General features: G+C 33.8%; 2 protein-coding genes across 12 annotated transcripts in view; one reads left to right on the top strand and one right to left on the bottom strand.

Moving 5' to 3' along the window:
* Positions 1 to 973: 973 nt before the first annotated feature.
* Fam76b (family with sequence similarity 76 member B) lies at positions 974 to 21635 on the bottom strand. Of its 10 annotated transcripts, none has more exons than XM_048795664.1 (12): positions 21277 to 21635; positions 20761 to 20841; positions 20389 to 20453; positions 19516 to 19570; positions 18368 to 18523; positions 17652 to 17714; positions 16269 to 16468; positions 12385 to 12432; positions 12114 to 12194; positions 11323 to 11458; positions 8166 to 8267; positions 974 to 3598 (listed from the first exon to the last, which is right to left on the bottom strand). In XM_048795664.1, the coding sequence occupies exons 1-12, from the start codon at positions 21361 to 21363 to the stop codon at positions 3509 to 3511; spliced, it is 1164 nt and encodes a 387-aa protein (XP_048651621.1). In that variant the 5' UTR covers positions 21364 to 21635; the 3' UTR covers positions 974 to 3508. The 10 variants fall into 10 exon arrangements, with proteins under 10 accessions (XP_048651621.1, XP_048651622.1, XP_048651624.1 ...); XM_048795665.1 differs by having other exon boundaries at positions 11323 to 11455; XM_048795668.1 differs by lacking the exon at positions 974 to 3598 and adding an exon at positions 4156 to 6309.
* Positions 21636 to 22346: 711 nt separating this feature from the next.
* Positions 22347 to 22812, top strand: part of Cep57 (centrosomal protein 57) — a 41799-nt gene continuing 41333 nt past the window's right edge. For both annotated transcript variants that reach the window (XM_015489966.2, XM_048795663.1), the window contains exon 1: positions 22347 to 22628. In XM_015489966.2, coding sequence (XP_015345452.1) covers positions 22584 to 22628 — 45 coding nt within the window. In that variant the 5' untranslated portion in view covers positions 22347 to 22583. The remainder of the gene's footprint in view (positions 22629 to 22812) is intronic.

Below are 22812 nucleotides of genomic sequence, written 5' to 3'. Positions count from 1 at the left end.
CAATAAATGTATGGAACTGGAGATTATCATAAGTGAAATAAGCCAATACCCAAAACCAAAGGCTGAATGATCTCTCTGATATGCAGATGCTAACACACAATAAGGGAGTGGAGGGAAGAAAAAAAGTTCATTGGATTAGAATAAGGGGAATGAAGAGAAGACAGGGATGGGATTAGGAAAGGCAGAATGAATCAGACATAACTTTCTTATGTTTATATATGAATATACTACCAGTGAAACTCCGTATCATGTACAACCACAAAAACAGGAAGTTATATTCCATGTATGTATGTCAAAGTATATTCTACTGTCATGTATATCAAAAAAGAATAAAAATTTAAAAAAAAAATCCTTCCCACCAAATAGCTTGTACTAAAGTAGACTGAATCAATAGGAAAAAAGACTTCTAACTTCTAATGCTTAGCCTGAGCCATTCCTCACATATCTGTTGTTCTGGGATCTTATATTGGGAAAAAGTAGCTGGTGGGGAGCATATTATTTATAGCAGGGTCAGTAATAGCCCTTGAAGAAGTCTATGCTGAATATCCTTGGAATCTGTGAATATGGTACCTTATAGAACAAAAGGGACTCTGCATATATGACTATATTAAAGAACTGAGATGGGGAGATTATCCTGTTCATCTAGGTGGACCCAATGATGTCCAAGAGAGGGAAAACTATATGGTGATGAAGGCAGACACATTTGGAATTTCATACTTCTGGCTTTGAAGACAGAAGAGGGGCCAACAGCTCACAGATAGCAAGGGAAGCAGCTCTAAAAGTTGGAAAAAGCAAGAGAACACATTCTCCCTTAGAACCTCTAGAAGGAACCAGTCCTTCCAACACCTTGCTTTTAACCTACTTAGACAAGTTTTAGATTTATGGCCTCTAGAACTGTAGGAGAATTAACTTTGTTGTTTTAAGCCACAAAATGTGTGGTAATGTTACAACAAATAGAAAATTAATACATACAAACTTTTGCCAAGTTTTTATTGTGAAATATTGGATTTAGAAAAAAGTACAAAATGTCAACAGATGTGTACAAGTACAGTATTTCAATAGTCTATACATGTGAACAGCTTACCAGGTTCACTGCTGAATGTTTATTTAGACCAATACAATCTAAAAAGGACTGCAATATTCACAGGCTATTAATACACAAATTACTTGAGCCAAAATGACCCTAACTGGTAAATGCTAATTAATTGTGGAAAACAGGCTAGAAGCACAATACAGCACACCATAGTATCCCCTTACAGGCCCACATTTAAAGAATATCAGCTCATTATGTCAATACACTACAGATCAGGACTGGGACTCAATTACTAATTTATACAATTGTAAAAAATTTAAATTATAAAAAATAAGGTCATGGAATAAAGAGAGAGTATTTAATTAGGAAATACTGTGAAGCCCCTAAATGGTTTTAGCCTTGAAATGTATAAAGCTTAATCATTTAAACTGATTTTCTATTTTAACTTTAGCTAATGGGAGATGGGCAATTTTCTTGTGAAGCATTTTCAGGAAGGTATAAAAACCATCACACAGTTTACTGTAGAATCATAATCACTGTGGATTGACAAATGGCTATGAAACCAAAATATAAAACATTAAAATTTTTAAAGAATGATCATCTATGAACTCAGCAAATATTGAAAACACTGAAATCCATGTTAAGGCAGTATCTACCATGGTTGAGAGTACTAAATTTAAGAAGAGTACTGCATGAAGGTCTCATTTTTAAAAACCAGCTTAATTTTTCCAAATATGGCTGATTCAATCATTTACTATTTCTTGAAAATTACCCTAGATTACGTGTTTCCAATTGGACAAAGATTAATGAGCAACTATAGAATAGTCCACTGAAACAAGAATGTTAAAAAGAATTGCTATACTCATGTCCTTTATAAAGCCAATTTGATATGAAATTCATAATCAACATTTAAAAACAAAACCTTCAAAATAGATCAATTTAAAATTTACTGGAAATTTATTTTTACCAAAAAATTCCTAAGGGAAATAACTCTTTTCCTCTATACAGTGTATATTTTATAATGCCTGAGGGTTTTAATATTGAAGTAAAAGTCTGAACTGATATTAAGTAGATCAATTTCCACTATAGACTGAAAAAAACTAGATCCGAATATTAGTCAATAACTTCATGTAACACACCCCACACTATCTTAACCGGTTTTTTTATGTAAGCAATTTTGAAGACTTTGAGACAATTTACTTATAAATAGTGCCTGAACATTATAGTAGACTCAATTTATTCAAAGGTAAGCACAGATTTGATTATAAAAAGTTATTTAATTTTCCATATTTGCATTAAGTTTACAAAATAAGTATTGTGCACATAAATATTAACTTAGATAACCACAAGTTATGGGGAAAGCAGATATATGGACCACTGCAGAAACATAAACTTTAAAGAAATTTTATATATAAAATATGTATATAAAGTAAAACATGTAATTCACAAAATATGAACATGAAGCCACATACCATAAAAAATAAAAACACTCTATCAGAAATGATTTAAAATTAAATCTTTAGGGAAGTACTTCAATATAATTAAATGAATTCAATGACCAACAGCTTCCCTTATTACATAGAAAACCAACCACAAATCACCTAAAGTCTCTATGCATTATCAGTTAGTTCTTTAATGCAACCTCAAATGTTATTAGCAACTTTTATTTCTTTTGAAATAGGCTTCTATACATATGTATTTATATACAAACACTTATTGAACATGATTTTAAAACAAATTGTATGTACAAAATATCAGCATTCCTATAAATAAAAACATTAGGTGGCAAAAAGGCACTTGTAAGTAAAAATCTACAGTAGTTTTTACAAAACAAAAACACATTTTACCTTGGATACTGTACAATAAATGTTAATTCCTATACCAGTAATGAAAATGCTAGGTTACTAACTAATGTTAATGATGTAACTTTTAAAAACATATTTACATATACTCTGAAGTTCATTTAATAAAAGCACCATGATTCTCTCCTAAATTCATGTTGATGCAAAGTAAAAATACAATTCCAAAAAAACCAGTGTTCACCATTTTCCTGTTTAAAAGTTTTTGTATTTCTAAATTGAAAACTATTTTTTTTCTGAAATTAGCATAGTGTTAAACAAAAACCCAAAAAACCCTGCTGCTCTGACTTCTTAAAACCATACCTACCTCTATTATTGCATGTTTCATTTCATAAAGAGCACTACTCATGCACTCCTTTACAACTGTTTAATACTATTGCTGGCAAGAATTTCCTGGATATCAAATAATTAGAAAGTTACTTCAAACCAGTTGAAGTTTTTATTTGAATGTTTACAACTTAAAAAATGCTGTATATCAATTACAAAAAGTGAATAGGAAACACGCCAAATTATTTGGTGTGCAAAAATATTTTCTACAACACAGAATTTAAGGGCTTCACAGAATTTTTTCCCCCAAATTTACACTATAAGCAGAAACACTAAATAAACAACCTTTTCAAGGAGATGTTAGTATGCTTCCACTTTTGTCAAACTTTTTACCCTTTGACAATGCTGCAACCTGTTTGAGTAGTTCTCTGTTTTTGGCCTGTGAGAGACAAAAATTCAAGATTTAAAAAGTATGAAATATTATAAAGTCACACTGCAGAATACTGTTTTTTTCATTTCTATAACAAAAGATTAAAATAGTAACAGATCAAATGAAAGAGTTGGTGTGTTTAGATTCTTCCTTTTAAGATTAAACAGGTAGAAGAAAAAATTCTAGATATTGGTTTAATGGATCCTTTTTTGGTAAACGTCAGTATTAATATAATTTATGTCCAAAGATAAACTTGGTCACAAAAAAGGCAACAAAGTGAGTCTGCTTAAAAGGTTCAAGTTTTAAGTAGGAGAAACAATTTGGTCCTTTATTTTAAAACATGACATGAGCAAGCTGTATATAGTCTTTCATTTGATTTTTAACTTCTTGTAGAACAAGCCTAAGCAATTTTTTAAATAAAAATTATCCCCTTCATCACTTCACCAAAGATCTTCTTGTTTTACATACCCATTAGAACCACTCTTCATGATCTTATTTTTGTTTCTTTAATTGTCATATAGTCATCTGATACTGGCTTTGTAGGATCTAAGTAATTTCTATCATTAATGCTTTTACTTTCAATAATGGCTATTTTTTTTTTTTTTGCCAAGATTCAAAATTTCTTTGCCAACAACCTGAACTGAACTTAACACTGCACTATATAATGTCCCAACCATCATTGACAAAGACATTGCCCCTCGATCCAATGTGCTACAACAGTCACTAGTGTTTCGTGTGGAGGACTGTCTAAAGCAGCTACCTTCAATGAGTATTTTCATATTTTGACTGCCTTTGCCACTCTATGCAGTTTCTTGACTCTGGAAACTTTGATAAGAATCTCTAGTATGGGGTAAAAATGGGAGTTCATAACCCACTTGAATCAAAGTGTGAAATATGATATATCAAGAACTATGTAATGTTTTGAACAACCAACAATAAAAAATTAAAAAAAAATCAGGCTAAAGGATAAAAAAAAAAAAAGAATCTCTAGTACATACAAATATATTAATGATCAAGCATTTGCCAAGTTTTTGATCCAAAGTATAAAGAATGATAAAAATGGTTTGAAATCTGAGCACTGTCCTAAAAATAACAAAAGTTTTAAAGATATCCTTCTGTTTGAAAACTACTTTAATTCACAGGTTTTAAATTCTTCTATTTAGACAGACTTCTTTAATGTTAGTGCTTCATTTTCTACTTTAATTTTAGCTTCTGTATGGCCAGATAATATTCTGCCTTTCCTGTATGCCATCTTAAAGTAGATTCTTAGGCTATGTACTTCTATTCCCCTGAACGTCTACAAACTCTTCCTAAGTAACACGTATGGCCTCCAAAATGCAAATATTTTCAGTGGTCTCTTATATGTGCAACCAAATCATCTTTCATGTTTGGCTACATGATGAGTAAGATTTTCATATTCAATAGTTATTAAATAACTAAAATGGTAATTACTTTTCATTCAAAATCAATATTAACTTCAAATTTAGAAAGTCATCAAAATCAAAAAGGAGTTTTATTTTCCCTTTAAAATGAAACAGCCTGAAAAACAAAAGGACACATCAAGCAAGAATGCTTAGGAGTTGGAAGTTGGAGGAAATTAAGTAGCAATGCACATTTATTCAATTTATTATTCAGCGGAACAGTTACGGTCAACGTGGTAGTTTAAAAATTTTCACTAATTGTTAGCTACACATTATTTAATTCATGACCATAATGGATCTACTGGCTAAAAACAGGAAAATTAAACAGAAATTTTGAAATACAAAGTTAACGAAGGGGCTATGCCTACAAAGATCTCCCCAGATCTGCAAGTTACATGTATATAAAAAATTTGTACTAATATACCAAATGGTTAAAAAATGAATCTCCAAATTCTTTTCTCAGACATGCTGAGAAATTTAAAAAGAGCTTATAATATTTATATTCTAAGTACAGAATACAAAAAAATAAAAATTAATCTTGGAATAATTTTTTTTCTGTTAATGATTTAGCTGCCAATTTTCAATCTGCAATTTATATATTTAAGTCCCCAAACCACATTACTAATAAGTATGATTGTTGATAAACTATGTAAGCAAAACCCTTTATGATAAACAGTGTATCTGTAAAATGGACACAGGCTCAAATTTGTCTTACTCTATAATTAGAGTATATTAAAAATAAATCTTTATACTTTTAAATGTTTTATCCTAAAAACTTTTCTTTATTATGAACTCTACGAAATAGAAACTCTTAAGCAAATTAAATGTTAGCCTAAAGGAAACAAAATCGAAATTAAGAATTACACAGATCCCACTTTAAATTCTAGCTCTGTCACTTACCTATTATGTAACCTGGAGTATAACTTTTCATTTGTAATAAAGAAACTTAACTACCCACTTTGAAATCAGTTGAAAGAACTAATCAAACATATCAAACAGCTCCTAATAAAACAACCGGTACATAGTAGGCATTCAAATGGTTCCTTTTCCCTTTTAGCCACTCATCTACTAGCTTAACACAGATTTTATTTGGTGTTCTTGGTATTTAAGAGCTATTTTCCACATTTTTGGGAGTTACACTCAGGCTTATTCCTAGGTTTGACCATTAAATTTTTTTGTGAGCTATTAGAGCAAGATAAATTATACATTACAGAATTCAATTCCTTATCATAAAAAGATAAGAAAATAATTAACTGTGTTTACTCACCTCAGTAGAGAATCCTACTAGTATACTGGTTGCTAAAGGGAGTGGGGTAAAAAGATGGCACTTAGCTCTGACAGAACGTCTCTAGCAATAACTCAAAAGGTACAGGGAAGATGAGGATGAAATAGAAAACCTGAGTAACTTGGGTAGTGGGAGCCCATGAAGAATAGGTAAAAGGACATGTAAACCTGAGGCAGAAAATGCAAGTTTCTATATCATTAATTATGTGAACATAGTTTCATTTAAAAAATGAGTACAGCACTTAACTCATTTTAAGAAGCAAAGAAAACAATGCATGTAAAATCATGCTGAAACCATCCTAATTCTATGTAAATATTAATTACTCCAACATCATATGAAAATTCAGCTACCAAACATCTGGAAGGTTTAAGATAACAATCAGGCTAAAAGCAAAGAGGGTTTTCTTGTGCTTACAACTATGATTTATTTATTTATTTATTTCAATGATCTTTTTAACAGTGGTAAGTACCAAGTTAAACCATACTTAACTATTGCTCACAGTTATACTGTTATTTCATTCTGGATTTACTTCAGAGCTTTGGTTACATTGCATTAAATCAGAAATTATCAGGTTGAAGATTATACTTCACGTAATCATTCAGCATTAATAATAAATGTGAATATCAAAACTCAAAATACTTGATGGTGGGTGAAAAACAATAATTCATGCACAAGAAGTCCAATATAAGATGTGGGTAATTTCTCAAGACAGAAGGACATTTCCATAAATCACTACTCGTTCAACAAATCATTTGAATGCCTACGATGTTCCAGGTTCATGAGGTTCCTATTTAAAAATTTTGAATAGTAAAGTCAGGTTTAAGACCAAGCAAGCTATACCTAGAATTTCAACAGGTACCTAAATTCTACTCCATTTAAACTACTTGCAAAGATGTTTGACAAGTACTAGAACCCAAGACAGAAATAGCAAGTATCTCTTAATGTTACAATATTAAACAAAAACAAAAACAAAAACAAAAATTGGGGCAGTATTAATACCTGCCTTTCAAAGATAAACTCTTCTGTCAAATCTGAAGTCTTGTGTGCTGGCCTCATCTATGCTTTTAAGACTTAACAATTTCTTACCCTTTCTTAAAATCCTATTATTCATAAATTAGATTTACAAATATCAGAATATATACATTGAAGAACATATAGTTAACTTAGTGTGATTTCATTTCTAAATGTATGAAACATAAGTAAGAGTAAACTAAGGGAACTTTTTTTTTTGTTTACTAAGGGAACAATCTCTATCACATGATAGATGCTCACCATCCTTGAATGCCAGATATTAGGTTCTACCAGCTTTGCTAGTATGATTCTCAGATTTACCAGCTATTCTCTATATTCAAATCCTGCTTACTGTATTTTGGAATACTCTGAGATTAAGGAGGAGTCACTGTTTGGCACTTTGCAAACCACAGTACACAGATTAAGGACACTCTCTTGACTTTCATCACTGCCCACAGCATAAACTTCCTCACTCAAGGTCTTGAGAACTGGTTTTCTATGTCTACTTCCCTTTTTATTATCTAGAAGGAAATAGGAAGAAAGATTGCAACTAAAATCCTTACTTTCAACTTAAAGTAATATTTAATTTTTTGCTTTTAGCCCAATGATCAATATACCCCAATTATATCCTCTTCTGAAAATTCCATTTAAAGTTAACACAAAAGTTTTCAGGATTAATGAACTGAATCAATCACCTTTTGAATGATTTCAAACAATAACTTTCTACAGGAATTAGGATTAAAAACTTACAAAATCACATATGCATAAAATAGATACTAATACCAATCTAAGTCAATGAATGCCATTATCAAAAGTTTAGTCCCCCCCTCCCCGACACTATATAAATAATGTCATTTACCTGAAGTTGTTCCACAGTTTCTTTGTGAGCTTTTTCCATACTGTTCATCTTTGTTCTCAAATTTGACTCTTGGTACTGAAAGTCTGCCTTTAGTTCAGTTAACTGAAAGAATAAAAGAAAAAGAAGATATATATATACACACACATACACACACACACTATATCACCTCAAAATATGTATCTCTGCTCATATAAACAACATTTAAATATTTCTCACATTTTTATGAAAACAGATGTTAACAACATTTTCCTGAGTTTTATAATTTAGTTAGAATTTGTTCTGTGAACTGATGAATTCTGTCTGCTTTTATTAAACTTAAGTTGAGATTTTTGTTTTTGGCTTCAACGGACAGAGCTACATTACTGGCATACAATGGACACAGCTACATTACTGGTATACTAAATTATGTTAATATATTAGCGTTTCAATTAAAATGTAATTCACATTAATATAAGCAAAAGTAAACATTTAAACTAGTTTTGAATTAAAATAATCTTTCAGTGGTAAAAGGAAAAAAAGTTTCACAATGGGTAAGTATAAAGAGGAATAGTCCTATAAACCAAGAGCTGTATTTATTTGTAAATTTATATCCAGGATTATGTGCACAATACTACCACAGTAACATTTTCACTTGAGATAAAAAAGGAGAACAAAGCACAGAAATACAACTAATGTAGAATGAGAAGGGAAAGATGGTTACCAAAAAATTTAAGCTAAATTAGCAAATATAAGAAAAAATCAGTGGCTTGAGAAAGCAAAGACTACATGTCAAATTTTTAATAAACATAAATAACATACACAAAATATCTCATCCAACTAAAAAGTAAGTGATTACATACATGCAGAAGCTGCTTTAGGTTATTTTCAAGTGTTTTTCACTATGCAAGATTTATTTTTTTTTCCCTATCATTATCCAGTATCCAGTAAACCAAAAGATATACAATAGCAAAAACAAAGTCACAATGTCTGAAATTCCTCTTTCCAAATAAAATCCCTTGCTTTATCATATTCAAATAACTAAATTTTCTATTTTTCCATATTACAGAACTCCGGTTCTGAAATGCCAGTTCACATCAGATCAACTAAGGTAATTATTCTATTCACTATATTGTAGTTTCCTCCAATGTATAAACTTCTGTAAGATAAAGACTGTGTCTTATTTTTCTTTGTACCCCCATGACCTAATGTCTAGCTCTAGAAGTCAATGAAAACCTGAAACAAATTCAGAAAAATAACTTGTCTTAGATTTAAAAGAAAAAGTTACTAACTTACTAGATTTATAATTATGTTTCTTACAACACTGCTAATTTCAATCCACTGTTTTTTTTATTTTTGTTTTAATGAGGAACACTAACAACAACAACAGCAACAAAAAACCTTCAATCAACTAAACTAATACAGAATAGTAATGGCAGAGAGGGAAAACAAGTCAGTATTCCACAAGTGTAACTACTTGGTTTTCGAATCTCTGCAATTTTGCAGTAAGTTTGGCATTTTATTCATCTTTTCTCAAGTTTAACGTAGATATACTTGGCTTTGTATAATAAAGTTTCTCTAAAATTTTGTGCATAGAAAATATTTCCATAAAGGCATTAATTTTAAAAAATGTTATCAAAAAGAACTATAAAAACTACCTATAACTATCCTATTTTATCTAACATGTCAATTTTAATTTTCCTATACTAAATTTAAAGGTACAAATGTATCTAAATATACATATCCATCAAAGGTGAGAAAATGTAACAAAAAAAGTTGTTGAATGCCAGAAGTAAAAGCCAGCTCAGGCTCAAGTTCTGCTACTATGGAGACTCGGAGATAAATAATTCATGTGTGTATTTATAATCATGTCTTATGTTTTTTGGGGGTTACCAGGAATCAAACCCAGGGGTGTTTTTACCCTGAGCTACATTTCCGGTCCTTTTTGATCCAGGGTCTCACTAAGTTGCTTAGGGCCTTGCTAAGTTGCTGAGGTTGGTGTCAAACCTGCAATCCTCCTGCTTCAGCCTTCCAAGTTTTTGGTATTACATGTGTGCACCACGCACCACCACACCCACATGTTTTATACTCTTAAATGGAATGTTTTTAATGTTCTCCTATTGCATAAGACATTTGTTTAATATAGGCTAAACTGTGTTCTCTGGGATAACAAAACAAGTACAAGAATAGGTTCTATCCTCAAAGATCATAAAACATTGGTAATGGCATCCATGAGCACTTAAGTCAGAAGCTATAGTACACACTTTGCCTATTCATTTAATCACTTTCCCATTCAATAAGAGTAGCAGTGATGGTTATTTTTTAAATGAGAAAACCAAGGCCTAGAGAAAAGGAAATATTCTGCTCAAGATCACAAAATGACAGAACTGAGTTTGAACCTTGAGTATGGCTAAATGTCTTCAAAATCCATTTCCTGCTCCATTCTTGCCCACTATTATCCAATCCTAATATCATGGCTTAAGAAAACCTTAAATCCATAATTCTATTAACATTCCTCTTTTCCCTAAAAGGACAACGTATGTGATATTCCTATTAAGTTAACAGAGAAACTAAGTATCAGTAAGTATGCTTCCTACAAAATGATCTTAGATACCTAATGCAAATGAGTACTACACAGGAAATTCTTATACCATTACTTTTAACCAACAGTTAGTTGATCTGGACTGATAAAAACAAATCATCAGTATATATCAGAGTATATTTGATTACTTTCTTAAACCACAAGAACTCACACAATATTCCAATCACATCTCATTTTCAAATTAAGTTATTAGACCTATTTTAAAATTACATGCTTAGTGAAAACTGGAATTATTACTACTCTAATTAGCTCTCAGTTAACTCTTAGAATCACAAAAATTTTGAAAGACCATTTTTACTTATCTTCATTAGTTAGTTGGTAATTTATAAGAATCGTGAATGACAAACATTACCAAAGTATTTAGGAAAATTTCCAATTATCAAGTGATAGTCAAGACATTATTCTTTTTTTTTTTAATAGTTTTTAAGTCACTGATGGACCTTTATTTTTATTTATTTGTATAAGGTGCTGAGAGTTGAACCTAGTACCTCACACATGCTAGGCAAACGCTCTGCCACTAAGCTACAATCCCAACTCTGGACATTATTCTTAAGCAGCTTCAGTGAACCATGCTCTTACCTTTTTATCTTTTTCTAAAATGGTCTGGTCTCTTTGCTGTAAGAGACGCTTAAGTGACATCACCTCTTCTTTCAGTTGACTTATAAGGACAAAATTGTCTGTTCCCCCACTATCTGCTGACTGATTTATAGAGCTACTAAAAAAAAAAAAAAAAGGTAAAACACAGTTAAATAAAGTAGAAGAAAAATCAGCATGTGTTCAAATTGCATAAATTAGACAATTCCACAAACATCCTTAAGGCTAATGCAAAAAAATATGTACCTGACAGAAATGGATGCAACTGGCAAATTACCTTACTAATGGCACACATTACATACACCTGCAGAAATATAATTCAGTATTAGCTTTTAGGGGGTCAATACTTCTAGTGTAAAGCAATAGGCAGCCAATTTGTACAGTAACATCAGCAAACTTTTGGCTAATGAACTAAAACAAAGTCACACTAAAAATATTTCAAATCTAAAAACATTTTCTAAGTAGGTCAATTTAAAAATATCACAATCAAGATTTGTGTTTCCTTGAAGAACAAATACGATAATGTTCTTTATTCAATGTTTTCTTGTTTTCAAAACCCAAATTCATTCCCAACTAGAACAACAAAAGTTTAGTGCCACTTTCTTATTGCCAAAATTAATCTTTTTTAACTGATGTTTATTCTTCTAGATGACTCAAAGAAGTCAGTTTAGAAGACACATGTTTCTTTCTATTCTCTTATCTAGTAATAACTGGCAATCAACCATAACTGTTCAGTTGAGTTAACTTTTTACAGCACTAAAGGAATTCATTTTTACCTATCTCCATTAGATGGCTTAGATTCCAATTTGGGCTTTTTCTTTGGAGTTTCATTCTGAATTGCTGCAGAGGATTTATGGCTGAAACCAAACATTAATAAGAATAATTAGATAAAAAGGATAGTAGCACCAAGTGATAAGTTATTCTTCTTCCCCTAAAATTTTACTAAACCACACTGATACTTTTAAAGTCTAAGTAACAAAGTTAAAGGAATATCACACTTACAAGAATACATTTCAAATATTTCGGAAAATATGTTAATGTATTTACCTCTGTTTCCACAGTCCCTGCTCTTGTTCTGGACTGAGATTGCTGATTCTGAAAAATACATAAACGACATCTGATAACAACACTTATTTAACACATATTTAATAGCATTCTTTCTCAATGGAATCAAATCATTAAGTCATAAACAAAACATTATAAATCTTTTGTTCAGAGAAAGGTGTATTTAATTAAATTTTCAAGCTAACCTAATATATATTTTATATATTATATTTTAATGGAATAAATTCGAATCAAATGACTCCTAGCCACATTAAATTTTCAAAAACATGTTCAGTGGTAGAGACTAAACTTTCTTGTTCATCATGAGTGCCAAAATTCCATTTAATATACCAAGGGTTGAGGTATATAAACATAAAAACTATAACAGGGTTCTATAATTATAAAATCTAAGAATCACTATACTTCAGCTGCCCTTAGTATTTCATACAAAAAATTGTATCTTTAAAGTCAAGACTTTTTTAATAATCCAAAATGGAGACACTTTCTTTCAAGGAACTCAATTTGCTCAGAATAATGCATCATGCTGGTTGAAGAACTATCTTATTTCCTTTGATATTTTCCTAAGAATCCTCTCTGAAGTCTTTAGATCTTTCTTTAGTCAATAGTCTAGAGAAGGCACACTGAAAACAATAACAGATTCACAGTAAAAATGATTTTCCTTTGACTTAGAATGATGACGTCAGTTTCATTTTGCCATGTTAATAAATTAACTTATAACTTATTATGAATCCCACATTTTCTTTCTTCTGAACTTGCACTTTAGTCAATCCTTTACTAATGTCTTTATTCATTTAATAGGTATACAGCATCTCCCGCAAGCCAGATATTATACAATTTAAGAGATTAAAAACATGTAAGCTATGTAACATTGGGCAAGTTATTCAAAATTCCTCAATCTCAGTTCCCCCATCTGTAAATGGGTGCAGTGCATTTCTTACAAAGACAAAAACACTTCGTACAGTGCTAGCATATACTTTTGTTTTAGCTATGGGAAATATTTAAGCCAAAGTAAAAAACAAACTGTGTTCTTAAGAATCATTTTTAAATAAATAGTAAGTTGAGGAAATCATAGCTGTAACTCTTTATCAACCTGAGTTACTCTTTTGTGTCAATGAATGGCAATTCTACTGAGAAATTCTTTTACATATTTCACTAACAAAATAAGCATTAAGAAGCCAAATAATCATACATTAATTAATAACACTAATTAGATACTGAAGTGAGAACAATCACATTAATACTATTTATCAGAAACCTTGGAATCCCCATCTTAGTTTTCTGAGGGGTGACCATTCCTGAATCTAAACTGAACTTAGCATCATAACTGCTGTGACCATGACCATACCATCCCTGCACACCAATCACCATCTATCACAATATGTATGTTCCTCATATTTGTTTTTATCTATTCAATTTATCCCTAAAAACTAGCTGCCTGTTCATGAAATGGACCATCAAATATAAAATGGTAAAGTTGGCCCTCCATATCCTCAGGTTCCACAAAAATGAGGATTCAACTAACTGTGAATGAAAAACATCATTAGATTGTTGTTGTCTGTACTGAGTACAGATTTTTTTTCTCCTCATTATTCTCTGAACAATACAGTACAGCAATTGTTATGTAACATTTACATTCCAATGGTATCAATGGTATGTTAAATAATTTAGAGAAGATTTGAAGTACATGAGAAGATGTACAGAGGTTATGTGCAAAAACTGTGCCTTTTTTTTTTAATTTGGGTTTTATTTATTCTTTTTTTTATTAGTTGTTCAAAACATTACATAGCTCTTGACATATCATATTTCATACATTTGATTCAAGTGGGTTATGAACTCCCATTTTTACCCCATATACAAAAGGCAGTTTTTTTTTTTTTTTGATTCTGAAAACTGCGCCTTTTAAAATAAGGGAACTGAGGACTTGAAACCAATTGCCAGTGGATACTTATTAATGACTATTAATGACTATATATTTGTATTTCTTTAGTCAAAAGAAAAGAAAATTGCAAAGCGAAGACTGTCCTTTTCCCCTTTACTTTAGAAACCTGTTATTCTTTCCAAAGATTAGGTTACTGCCACCTCATTTGATCTTTCAAATATACTGATTGCTTTCTTTCAAATCATGCTAAGACAAATCTATCCACAATGACAGGGAAAATAGACATTCTGGCAGAGTCTTCAGATTAGGTAGGCAGATGCCATTATAGTATATAATTATCTTGTCGTATTTTTTTCTCAAATCAAGAAGCAAAAACAAGGAAATTTTATGTACATTTTCCCTTTGGGAAACTGATAGAATGACCACAAAATTTCTTCAAAAGTGCCAAATTAGAATTGTAGACTACCAAAACAAACAAACAAAAAAAGAATTGCCATCTACTATATCATGCCTAGGAAATAAACTAATAAACATAGTGCCTTGATAAATCCTCAAAATTTTCCAGTTCATAATCAAATCTTAATTAGGCAGAACTATTCTGTGTTCCAAAATGTGGTGGGTATCTGTTTTCTATATATGAAATTATATTTTAAATAACTATCAGAAATTAAAGTCATAGTAAAATTTAGGAAAAAACAATGAAGTCTTCTGAAAATGGGTGTGCATCATATTCCTGATTTGTGTTTATGCATTCAATTGGTATTTTAATATTCATTTTTCCATGAGAAATAAAATCACTTTTTAGAAGTATACTACACACACAGAGTTAAAATGTTACTGCTATATAACTCCCCCTTGCCCCAAGTCACTTTAAAAAAATCAAGTTGTCCACGAATGAATAAAATAAAGGTCCATCGACATCTTAAAAAAAAAAAAAATCAAGTACTATTTGTATTTGAATAGGGTTCCTACTTTGTGTTTTAAAAACCAGCAAAGCACCACTAGTTTAAAATATTAGTTCTCATACTTTGGTGACCTCCAAGATTAAGAATGCTTCCACAAGCCAGGTGTGGTGGCACACACCTGTAATCCCAGTAGCTCCGGAGGCTTAGGCAGGAGAATCACAAGTTCAAGAACAGCTTCAGCAATTTAGCAAGGCCCTAAGCAACTTAGCAAGATCCTGCCTTAAAATAAAATTTAAAAAGGCAGGCTGGGGCTGTAACTAAGAGCACTTGCCTAGTACAGGTGAGGCACTGGGTTCCATTCTTAGTGTCACATAAAGATAAACATAAAGGCATCTGTCCACCTTCAACTACTAAAAAAATAAAAATAAAAATAATAAAAAAAAAGGACTGGATATGTAGCTCAATAGTAAAATACATCTGGGTTAAATTCCTAGTTTAAAAAAGCATCTACAGGTAACAAGAAAGCACTCAGTGGAGTGGTAGAGCTCATGCTTAGCACTCATTAGCACTGGGTTCAATTCCTCACACCCTCCACCAAACACACAAAACATGCTTCTACTAACTTCTACTAAGTCACAAGTGGTAATTTTACAAAGTATTCTCCAAAAAGATTAGATGTATTTTTTAGTCACTGGCTTATTTGCTTTTAATTAATGACAACTGGTGTAAATATAAATTTTTATAAGTAAAATCCCAATGATTAACCCTCTGAAAAAACTGAGGCTCTTGATAACTGAAATCAGTGAAGTAGTCTCTCTGATGTATTACTATTTTGACTATGTATAATCATTTTATGTTATTCCCTAAATGCTCTATCATTGTAATTATGGTAAACACCTAAACATTTTCCGTGTGTATAATTTTACACACTGCATAGTACATAACACAGCTTGAGATACTCAAGAAGCTTACAATATAAAATGAAAAGTAGAGCAGCACATCGTTAACAATGGCAAATAAACATCAATATGGCATTAAAACACTGGGAAGGACTTTAGAAAACCTGACTTCAAAGTACTTACTTGTGATGGCTACTGCTATGACGATGGTGATGATGATGATGGTGGTGATGATGTTTAGAATGATGCTGGTCTTTCTCCGTGAGAGATGAAGATGAAGAATTTGAATGAGAAGATCCCAGGCTCTTCCTTTGTTCTTTTGTCTTCTGTAAAACTCTCTTGTATGATAAAGTACACAGCCAGCACAGTAACTTTCCATCAACCTTTTAAGAAAATATTGGTATTAAATTAAATGTATTTATCTGTCTGTAAATGAAACCAGATAAGACACACTGCTCAACTTCTAGTTACATTTCACATATATGTGCAAAATTCTGTGAATACATACATTCACAGATCTTTGCAAAATGGAAGCCAACTTAAGACTTTTCTCAAAACTTTTTGTTTTGAAGATTATAAAACTGGTTAGTATGATATATGGACTTCCATTAGTCCTGAGGCATTTTAATTGTGAAGAGACATTTTACCTTTTTTCTTATTCCTACAAAATAAGCATAAATTGCTGACATACTTCCAAGTAATCTAGTCTGACCTCTTAAGTCACTGTGTGATTATCAAAATGATAAAGTATTTCCTCAACAGTAAAGTATTGTGAATTTACAGAAAAATAGGAGTGCTTAAATAATATAATTGATTCTCGTTATTTTCAGATTTCATTTTTGCAGATTTGCCTTTTTGCTAAAATTTATTTGTAACCCTCAAAACAATACTTACAGCATATTTGTGGCTATTCACACCCAGCAGGTACATAGCACTGAAAAGTGTGCCACCAGAAGATACACATTCCCAATTAAGGCAGAAGGTAACATTCTACCTTCTTGTTTTATATTTCATACAATAAACAACTATCCTTTTCACTAATGCTGTTTTATTTTCAAGTTTTTGTGTTTTCTCTTTGTGATTTTGTTTTAATAGTCCCAAAGAGTAATGATGAAGTGTTGCCCAGTGCTCCTATGCTCAAGAAGGCTGTGATGTACCTTATGAAAAAATACATGTTTTAGATAAACTTTATTCAGGCATCATTAGCACTACTGGTCATTAGTTCAATTAAATTAATTAGTCATATACATATATGTGCAATAAGGCATCTCTAAGGGTAAATACAAAATAATATTATATACTGTTAGATTGCCCAACATGTTATAAATAGACACAGGAACCTAATCCTGTATTTCACTTAGGAATTCAGTTTTCATCAATTCAGTATTTCTGGCAACTTCAAAGAATGTTAACTACTGCAAATAACGAGAATCAATTGTTATGTGAGTCAATGGAGAGGGAGAGAATTCTTTCCAAAATTAAGACAAAACCTATAAAATAGTTTCTGTCTTCTGTTTTTCACACAAAAAGTGCTGGAGGGGCATGTCTTACAACTAAGGTACATACATTGCTGTGGGGGGACCTGGGGAAGCCCCTCAAAGAGACAGTCATCCTCCAAGTCAACTGAAACTGATAGACAACAGGAGGCCTGTGTGAATGCTGATCAGCAGAAGAATGCCACATGCATACACATAATTATTAAGTCACTGTAGGTAGAGAAAAACAAACAATGGTTTCAAATATGAGCCCATATCAAAAGGCAGTAGACTAACTTTGAATTTTATGTGCTAATGTGCCATCAGGTTTGTTTTTTTTTTTTCACACCAGCAATTTCAAGTAACCAGCAAAAGGGTAAATAGGTGAAAAGATTTACTCAATAAAAATCTGTCTCAGAAATCATATTGGGGGGCAACCAAATAGTGGAGAATAGCCATCACAGAATCATTTATTTATTATTTTTGAAATGGTGGTCTCACTAAGTTACCCAAGCTGGTATTGAACTGCGAGCCTCCTGCCTCAGCATCTTGAGTAGCTGGAACTACAGATGTGTGCCACTGTGCCTGGATTGAAATTTTAAAAGTACAGTAACCCTGATTGATTGACATGAATTCACATACGATGCAAACAAGGAAAAAATTCATTATTTTCAGTATTTTCATCTAACTATCTGCTTTCAGGACCCAAAAAATAATCATATCTGATCCCTGTATCAATTATAAATTCTAGGTTGGTTGGTATATTATTTAATTTCAGGAAGATACCATAACATAAATAAAACATACCTTTCTTCTTCCTTCCTCCTTCCGATCAAAAGCACATTGTTGTTTGCACTGTTCACAGGTCTGAGGTGGTCCATACTTTTTTTCTGAATTTGTGCAACGCTGACACTTGGTACCGATAAATGCTGCAATTATGTTACAGTACTGACAAGGTTTTGGCTGAAAAGCAGACATACATTTTGACTGAGACATTAAAAAACATTCAAGTTTGCTGCATAAAGTTCCTTACATATAAATGGAACTCTGGGATAAAATTAAGGAAACTAAAAGGTAAAAAACTGGTTTTCGCTCAAATATGTCATCTGCCATATTTAATAACAATTATGTTTCTATTCATTCAGTTAATATTTATTTGTAGAGTCATGAAACTCATTGTTACTCTATTAGAATGTTTAAATAATAAGATACATTTTCATACAAAAGCTGCACATAAAAAAAGCCTCAAAGAATTAACATAAAAGAATATAGGGACATAAAAAAAAATTTCATATATCCAAATTTGAGGAATGAACTTCTAATAATATCCTGTTACTGTGTCATTTGTGCAAAAAAAAAATTTAACTTTTTGTCATATAAAGGAACACATAAAAATATACTATAGGTCAATCTTCAACTTAAAAAATTGACAAACATGTTCAACATAAATTATAATAAAAATATCTTTATATACTTGAATATTCAAAAGACAATTTTGATTAGTAGTCTTAATGTGAACATTTTGACCAATAATAATGTTGCCAATATACCAATAATTGCTATAGTACACATGTAAGAGAATTTTCGTTAGTGTATTGTTATAATTGTTGTGAATAAGTACCTGAACTATATTGCTGTATAAAAATAGTTCTAAAGAGAAAAAAAAGAGTTTGTTTATGCAAATTTTATAGCTAAGTAGATTCTCAAAAAGAAGTCCTCTATATTTAAATGTTTAAAGAATAACTTTATACACAGTACTTAAAAAAAATGCACATAGTTTGACTGTTTTTAAATGTAGTCTTGACATAAGACTATCTACAGAAAATTTCTCCCATGAAGTATTTTGATATGTTTGAATACATAAGCACATAACACTATATAATTTCTAAAAGTTTTTGTCTTTGTGACAAACATTAACTGACCAGTAACAAAAAAAAATCTTAAGACATACTTACGGTCCCAAATTGCTTCACATTTTGAGCACACTTCTTACAAATTGTATTCGTTTTGCTGAAAGGAAAATATATAGAGATGACATTATGTAGTTTTCTGGGGTAATCAGCACAGTGTTGAGCTAAGTGTAGTACTTAAAACTTTAATTTAGTCCACACATTTTATTAAAAAAAGACAAACTTAAAGATTTTTTTTTTAAGGTTGTTTTATCCAAATTTACTTCTCTTCCATTAACTTAAGTCAAATGTTATACTTCTTTATTGGGTATTTTTTTGTAAACGGAACAAAACAAAAAATCCTAATGTCTCCTCTCTAGTTTTACAATTTTCACACGTCACCATCAATGCACAGGATTATCAGTGCCTACCTAACTTTCTACTCAGCCATTCTCCATTAATTTGATACCCACTCATGAAGAAATCTGTTGTTCTGTTAGGCTACTTTCTTGTATGTGCTCTCAAAGTGCCTGTTAAAAAAGTCTGTGCTATTCTTCCTGTGAATCAGTGACTTGATTGCACGCTTGGAAGGCATTTGGTAACACTACTAACCTTTCCTCAAGTCCATTAACATTTTGGATTTTAATAGCAACTTTTATATTTGCATTTTTGTTATCAAGACTGTACATTTTCCATTTATCCCTTTTTTAAAATTTACCCCTCTTTTTCTCATGTATAAACTGAACTCTAGTTGTAAAGTAAAAACCAGGTATTTTTTGTCAACATTCTCTGTCCCACCATACATAAAAGGTTTATAACTTAAAACTTCAGAAACTAAGGCATCCCATATCAGAGTAACACAGATATGGGATTATAATCCCAAAGTATTCCTTAGACAACATTTGTTTTTAACAATCAAAAACTATTCAGTATACAAACCTTTCTTGTTGAAATTCTGATCTGCAGTAAGTACATTTTACAATGGGATGTGCAATCCGACATTCCTGTAATAAGAAAATACATTAGTCAGCATCTACCTCAAAGTCCTGAATCTCACTTTTCTGGTAGAAAATTATTACCCAACCTAATCAAATGTCTAAAACATCAATAAAACCTGGCCCCCAACTTAAAAAATTGGGTGACTTATCATGTAAGTGGCCAATCACAACGTAATTCCTTAGGGAAGGCATAGTTGTCTTTGTCTTCATTAGATATGTGGGATATATTACAGATAAATTAAGAAAGCTGTCAGGGATGATTTCAAGGGTTGGTTAAATGTGAAACTACTTGTTATTTTACACAGTTGCTCACAGACAGCATCCTGGCTTTAATGGGATGGGAGGAGCTCCAAATCATAGAGCATTCTGTTCCCAAACCAGTCGCTTCGCTTTCCTGGACAGGGAAGAAGGATGCCATCAGCTTTGCGGCTTCAGGTTCCTAGCAAGAAAGTGCAAAAACCGTCCCCTGCCTCCTGGTGGAAGGAGAGGACAGACCAGGCAGAAAACCAAGATGAAAATATCTCCACCCCAGGGTTTCTGCGGCATAAGACAGGTGGCTGCTTCACTCAGCCCCACCCGAGACCCTCGGACGGTAATGGGGCCCGGCTCCCTCCTGGACTGCCTGGAAGAGGGTAGGATGCTGTCTCCCCTCAGGGGTCTTTCCCACCTGATGCCCAGACCCTCGGATGAAAGGGTCCCAAGGTGCGGAGGTAGGACTCCACAGACTCCCAAACCCCGAGGCGCCAGCGAAGAGCGGGGTGCCCTGCAGCGGGCACCCAGCCCCTCGGGATGAGGCAAAGGAAACCCCGCCCGCCCGGTGACCACGGACCTTGCAGAGCTGCTGGCCCTGGGAGAGCTCCTCGAAGGGATAACGCTGGGTACACTTGGTGCAGGCGTAGAGGGCCGAGGCCGCCATCCTGCTCCTCAATCTCCTCCTCCACAGCCGCCCGCTCCGAGGCGGGGCCCTACGGAGAACTCGGGCGCCGCCGCTGCCCGGGCCGCGGACTCCTCCTCCTCCCCCACCCCCTTCCTTTCGCCCACCAGGGCCTCACCGCAAGAGCCCCAGGCTCCGCGGACACCGCCGTCTCCCTCCGCCTACACTTCCGCCCCAGCCCACCCAGTGACGCTGTCCCAGCCGCTCCTGAGGTCCGGATAGCGGCGGAGGGAGACGAAGCGGGTAGCTCAATGCGGTTTAGCTGCGCGACCGCGGATCCGCTTCCTTCTCCACCTCGCTTCCGCAACCCTGATTGGCTGCGGAGGACATCGCGTCACTCGGCCGCTCCTCCCAACCCCTAGACTCGGTTACGCGGGAGCGCCCACAAAGGGAGGAAAGCGCTGGCCAATAAGAGTCCGACGCTCTCAGAGCGCGAAATCCACTTCGAATCTGCCCCGCCCAAAAGTCCCGGTCGCCGCAGGTTCCAGCAGCACATCTTAGATTTGGGTCAGGGCTCCCCAATCCAATTGGGCAAATGTTCGCGAAGGTTTGCTCTCTCTCTCTGCTCCTTTTCATTTGACTTTCATTAGACTAAACCATTAAGCCCCTCCTATTTTGTTATTGGTCAGAAGGTCAATACTTCACCTGGAGAGGCGTCCCCGAGTCTAGCTCACGCTCTCTCGCGGGTCAAATCCAAAAGAAATGATGGAGTGTTTGAACTTCCCGTTCGTTTTTATTCTGCTTCAATCATTCCATTCAGTTGCCACTAGCAACAACACAAACCCTGGCTCACATTTCCTCTTGGAAAGGAATCCCCTTTGTAGAATCCCTTTGCAGAATTCCCTGAGTTGCCTAGCATCCGGCAGCGCTACCAGGCCCTGGCAGACGCAGCTGCGCGATACTTGTGACGTCACCGAGGAAGAGGCGAATTTTCTCCAACCAAAGGAAGACGTCCGCTTTTTTGATTGGCTATAGAAGACGTCTGTTAGGACGTGTTGTTGCCCTCTCCGCGTGCGCTGTGAGCGCGGGCGTCCCACTGGGGGTGTGTAGCAGGGGTATTTAGACCCGGCGCCACTACCCCCACCCCTCCCATCAGGGGTTCGGCTTAGGGTCGCCCCTGGGGGGCGGCTCTCGAGTCTTGAAGTAGTAGAGAATCTAGACCGCTCCGGAGCTGCGGTGGCCCGCGCTGGGCAGACAGAAAAATGGCGACGGCATCGGTCTCCGCAGTTTCTGATTCTCAGTTCTCGGTAAGAAGTGATCGGCATTCGAATAGGCTTTAGGTTGGTTCCAGCGCCTTTTTACACTTCCACGTTTCAGGCCGTTTTCGGTTCCTCTTCTGACCCCATCCTGGAAGACAGCGTGGCGGGGGGGGGGTACCTAGATGGCTCCACGCTGCGCAGGTTTCTACTATTCCTAAGTCGTAGCTATACC

The sequence above is a fragment of the Marmota marmota genome, unplaced genomic scaffold (assembly GCF_001458135.2).
Source record: "Marmota marmota marmota unplaced genomic scaffold, marMar, whole genome shotgun sequence".
NCBI lineage: Eukaryota > Metazoa > Chordata > Mammalia > Rodentia > Sciuridae > Marmota > Marmota marmota.
The sequence above is the reverse complement of the archived record's forward strand: the minus strand, read 5'-3'. Positions and strand labels throughout refer to the sequence as shown.